We start from the raw sequence: 5,848 nt of genomic DNA on the forward strand, positions 1-5,848 counted from the left end.
AGACCATAAATTTATTGCTGGCATAGTTGGAACCTTCACTACAATTACAACAACTCCTGTAGAAGCCCAAACCATTTTGATGGCCACCTCGTGAACCATAACTAAAGCATGTCAGAATGTTACAATAGTATCTGACTGCAAAGAAGCAGTTGACAACATCAACAGTGATCATGCACCAGTTTCCTTGCTTACTAACTTGTATGGTAAATGTAGGGAGTTGCTAAGAACCCAAGAGTGCCACTGGGTGAAATTCAGAAGAAAAGAACAACTCATGGAGGTGGACTACATAGAAAAAAAGGCCAGGAGCCAGCTGAGTCTGTTGGATCAGTGCATTGAAATAGCCCCACCCCCTTGCTTACTTAGTGATATCTTAGAAAACAATGAAACTAATTTTTTGGAAGTATGCTTGCTTCGTAATTTTTGGGCCATATGTGGCTGTGTGCTTGCCTCCACTAGGAGTGGTGAGAACTAACAATTAGATATGATGTATGATGTTTTGCTAAGTAATTAATCTAGTCACTCTTTGCTACCAAAAAAAAAAAAGAATAAACATATGGTGTAGTTAAAGTAGCTATAAAAGTAAGTTATTCTTATAAAAGTTATGTATATGTGTTGATTTGGCTGTAACATTGGTGTACATTATGTGTTTGAAAAAGTTACAGATGTCAAGCTGAAGTTAAAGATTTCAGAGTAAAAGTTAAGTATGTGAAATTTAAAGTTACATAGAATATTTGCTTAGACTTTTAACATGGTATTATTAGAGAATTTACAGTTATGGTTTTATGCGTAAAAGTTGGGGTTTTCTACGTAAAAGTTAAGTTGGTTTTAGTAAAAGTTAGCCTTGTTTTAGTAAAAGTTATAGTTTTATGCGTAAAAGTTAGCCTTGTTTTAGTAAAAGTTATATTATTATGCGTAAAAGTTAGGGTTTTATGATTAAAATTTCTGTTGATTTTAATAATTGCAAAACAGAACCGGATCATGATATTGTTGGAGCGTTGATGGATTACACTGGAGAAACAGTGGAGGAAGTTCTAGGTTTCTACGAAAAACATGCTAGTGCAATTGAATTTTCCATAAGGAAAGGAAACACGAGATTCAAAGTTGGGACAAGAATCGTGCTTGAAAAGACATTTCTTTGTTCAGCTGCAGGAGTAACAAACAATGGAAAGAACAAAAAGAAAAAAGTGGAAACAGTTATTCTTGTTGTGCCTAAAAAAGAGAGAAAACCAAGGCAAGTTCCAATCACAAGAACTGGATGTAGGGCATGCTTGAGGGTGAAAATGAATTCTGAAGGAAGGTATGAGGTTGTTAATCACGTGATAATTCACAACCATGACTTAACTAGAAGTCAATGGAACTACTTGCATAGATCTGAAAGGCAAATAACAGAAGAGAAGGGGGAGGAAATTGAAACTATGCAAAAGTCTGGTAAAAGTTACATTTTGATAGTTAAACTTACAGTTTTAGTATTAAAAAATTTTATTCTGTGTAAAAGTTGTTGTTTTGATACTCATTCTTGTGTTAGTGCAATCACCTTCCAAGCTGAAAAAAGTTAGAAATAAAAAAGTCATACTTTTGGCAGTTAAAGTTAGGATATTAAAAATAAATATTAGGTTTGAGATGACGGAAGACTGTCTTTAACTTTTACAACAATTTCCTTAACTTTCACCTACATAACTACAACTTTAACAAAGAAAACTACAAAGTGTGGAATAAAACAATTTGCATGACAAACATTAGCTGAAGAAAGGTAAAAATGTAAAATTTAGACTTTTATCAATTAAAATTAGACTTTTATCAGTTAAAGTTAGACTTTTATCAGTTAAAGTTAAGTGAGATGAGGAATTTTGTCTTAACTTAAGTACATTTTCCATAACTTTGACATATAGAACTACAACTTTAAAAGAAAAAAAAGTTGGAGTCAGCCTTTTTGTACTAAAAGTCGGGTTTGAAGCAGTAAAAGTTGAGTAAAGTTAAATAAAACGTTTTTCTAAAACTTTTAATTTATTTACATTCTTTTATGCACAACTGACGGGTCTATCATCCACGGCTTCTTTTAACTACATGGAAATTGAAGCTGGAGGTGAAGAAAATTTAGGGCACTCGAAGAAAGACCATCTAAATTACTGCACAAGGTTAAAAATGAAGCAAATAGAAGGAGGGGATGCACAAGCAGTAACTGATATAATGTATTTAGAGCTTGAAGGTGACCCAAACTTCTTTTTTAGATTTAGATTGGATGAAAAAGGAAAATTGAGGAGTTTGTTTTGGAGGGACTCTATGATGATGGAAAACTATAAAATTTTATAGTGGTTTTTGACACAACCTATAGAACAAACAGTTATAACCTAATTTGTGCTCCAATAGTTGGAATAAACAACCACTGGAAGAATTGCATGTTTAAGTTGGTTTTGCATTAATAGGAGATGAAAGATTGAGTCGTTTGTGAGGCTTCTACAAACTTTGAAAAAGTCAATGGGGAGAAAAAGTCCAATATCAATCTTTACAGATCAAGATGCAACAATGAACAATGCCATCAATCAGGTAAAATTCCAAGATTTATTCTTAAAGTTGTAGTTTTCTGTGTAAAAGTTATAGTGTTATTACCAAAAGTTAGTTAAACTGGTAAAGACCTTTTCTTAATTTTTATTACACCTGAACTAACTTTTACATTGATATTGCTAACTTTTAACTTGAGGGGAACCTGAAATGTTAAAGTTATGCCGTTTTGAGTAAAAAAAGTTAAAGTTTGCCTTTTTGTATTAAAAGTCAGGATTGATGTAGTAAAAGTTAAGTAAACTTGAATAAAACATTTTACTTAAGATTGGGTTGTATATGCAGGTCTTTCCAGATATAAGACACATATTATGTGTATGGCATTTGCATCAAAAAAAAATTACAAGATTTGGGGCATTGAAACGAGATCCAACTTTTAAGAAGACATTCAACTATTGCTTGTATAAGTGTGTCACTGAAGTTGAATTTGAAACCAATTGGAGATCAATGTTGCAAACATATGAGCTGATAGGGGAAGAATGGTTTACAAATGTATACGATTTGAGAGAAAAATGGTTCCCTGCCCTAAGCAAAGACTTCTTTTCAGCTGGAATTTTGTCTTCACAACGAAGTGAAAACACTAATCACGCCATCGACTTTAGAGAAAACAGAACAACAGGTTTAACTGATTTCTATAGATTGTTCAAAGGAACGATACAACGTTGGAGAAGTACAGAAAAGCAAGCTAAATTCTCTTGTAGTAAATTAGTTGCATCCTCAGCTTTACCGCTATCTGGTTTGCTAAAACATGCATCAGAAGTTTACACGTTGTCACTATTCAGAGGCTTTGAAGAGCAATTTGGATATTCGATTGCAGCAATAGAAAAATTAATTCGGACACAAGGTAAATATCAGAAATTAAAGTTTCCCATTTTTGTAAAAATATAAAGTTAGTCTTTTTGTTGTAAAAGTTAGGCCTTTTTTTTTATTAAAAAATAGGTAAACTAAAATATAAAGTTTCTCAACTTTTACTACACCATGGCTAACTTATATATATATATTCCTAACTTTCGACCTTACTGAATATCAGAAGCTAAAGTTGACATTTTAGGGTAAATAAGTTAAAGTTAGGTTTTTTGTTTTAAAAGTTAGGTAACCTGAAAATTAAGTTTCTTAACTTTAACTACACCAGGGCTAACTTTTATATTGATTTTCCTAACTTTACAATTTACTATTACTAATGCAGGTAATACTCAGTTCTATGCTGTGTCCATTGATGAAGAACCTTGGTCTGCACAGAGAGTAACATACATCCATGAGAGCCAGACAGTATCATGTACGTGTAAAAACTTTGAAGCTTCAGGATGGTTGTGTTACCACTGCATTAGGATATTGCACCTTCATTCGGTAAACCGGATTCCAGAACAGTACATAAAAAAGAGGTGGAGAAAATCTTCCAAGTCATCGGTTTGGAACAAATTAGAAAATGAAAATCCGGAAGAGGTCCAATACACACCTTGGCGTCAAACCATGGCTAGAAAGTACTACAACCTTATCTTGAAAAGCCAGTCAAATGAGGAGACGAGAACCCTTATGGAGGATGGTTATGCCGCTAGTGTGTCTCTGGTTGATGAACTTCTAGCATCACTGAATCTTTGAAATGCTGAAAATGCTTCAACCACACAAACAAGTGCAACAACAGCACCTGAAACAAGCACATCATGAGCACCAGAAACAAACACAGCACCAACAGGTAAAAGTTATTGTTTTTTTTTTATAAAAGTTAAGTTATTAACGGTTAAAGGTACGTTTGAGACGAGGGAAGTCTGTCTTAAGTTTAGAACAAATTTCATAACTTTACCATACAAAACTACAACTTTAACCCAAAAAACTACAATGTGTGAATAAAAACAGATTGGAAGGGTTTTATAGGTAAAAGTTTGGGTTTTATAAGTAAAAGTTATAGTGTATTATGTTAAATGTTTATAGGTACTCATGCAACAACAACAAGTGCTACAAGTGTAGAGCAAGCTGCAACAAGTTCTAAACCTGCAACAAACACGACAACTGAACCTCCTATTGTATTGGATCCTGCACGTTGCACGACAAAAGGAAGGAACAAAAGACCACGAGGACAGCTTGACAAAAAGAAAAAGAGAAAAACTGCAGCACCTCCAACAGCAGACATTGGAACAATAACTCCAAATTTGAGATTATTTTGATTCAATTAATGTTGCTTATAAAAAATAGAATTTAAATTTTCATTTGAATCATAATAGTATTTGTGATAAGTTTACTAGACTTTAGAACTTAGTAAAATTTGCTTTTTTTACATTGAAATTTTGAATATATGCAATAAAATTTAGTGAAGTATGATTTTTACCTCAAGTGTATGTTTTTTTTAATCTGTCTTTTGTGTAAAAATGTAAAAGTTGAGATTTTTGTACTTAAAGTTAACCTATGTAGTAAAAGTTAGGTAGACTAATATTAACTTTTCTTAACTATAACAACAAAGGAGCTAACTTTAATTGTGATATTCCAAACTTTTCACATATGGGAAACCTCAAAAAAAAGGTAGCTGTTTTGAGTAAAATAAGTTAAAGTTATCGTTTTTATACTAAAAGTCAGACTTGATGCAGTATAAGTTGAGTCACATTTGCTTCACTTTTAGCATATAATTGACAACTTTTAATACATGTTTCCTAACTTCTACTGAAAATCACCAAAAACCAATATGATGCCCCACACATACATAAAAAAGGCATTAAAATTTAGTGAAGTATGATTTTTCGGGAAATTCACTATGGTAGCATTATACTTTTTTAAATTCTCATTGGTAACAAATTTTTTGTCATTTTCTCTAAAATAGCACTGGTAATATATAATCTCTCTAAAATAGCATTATTTTAATAATTTCAACCTAATTAATCCTAACCAATATTATGGAAAAAAAAACCAACAGCCCATTAATCCCTCATTTGATTAGATTACAGCAAAGTTCTTCGTTTGTTAACATAAAAGAAAGCATGTTCTTCAAATAAAGGGCTGTTGCCTGTTGGTTGATTACAGCAGCTGAAAATTAAAAAAACGACTTCCCCTCAGACCTTATATAGTACGCGTAATCGTACTCGTGAAGAGGCTATATAAAATATGGACATACACATTTATCACAACGTATCTCTTTGAGATATTGGCATTGCTTCTTTGGTGGAAACAAGAAGAATCCTCTCTACTTATTGCTGTAACAGGAAATCTGGGGTGATACATGATCGATGATCCCCAAATTTACGCAAAACGTAAATCAGATCAGTCTCTATGCGGCCGAGGTGGTCTTCCGGTGAATTGTTGACTG

The 5,848-nt window shown here is 32.7% G+C and overlaps 1 protein-coding gene across 1 annotated transcript; it reads left to right on the forward strand.

Annotated features, from left to right (window-relative positions):
* The first annotated feature begins 998 nt into the window (after positions 1–998).
* LOC130461810 (protein FAR1-RELATED SEQUENCE 5-like) lies at positions 999–4,718 on the forward strand. The gene is made up of 5 exons (XM_056830033.1): positions 999–1,428; positions 1,526–1,587; positions 2,842–3,400; positions 3,743–4,111; positions 4,486–4,718. The coding sequence occupies exons 1-5, from the start codon at positions 999–1,001 to the stop codon at positions 4,716–4,718; spliced, it is 1,653 nt and encodes a 550-aa protein (XP_056686011.1).
* The last annotated feature ends 1,130 nt before the right edge of the window (positions 4,719–5,848 follow it).

This window comes from Spinacia oleracea, chromosome 5, assembly GCF_020520425.1.
Source record: "Spinacia oleracea cultivar Varoflay chromosome 5, BTI_SOV_V1, whole genome shotgun sequence".
Taxonomy (NCBI): Eukaryota; Viridiplantae; Streptophyta; class Magnoliopsida; order Caryophyllales; family Amaranthaceae; genus Spinacia; species Spinacia oleracea.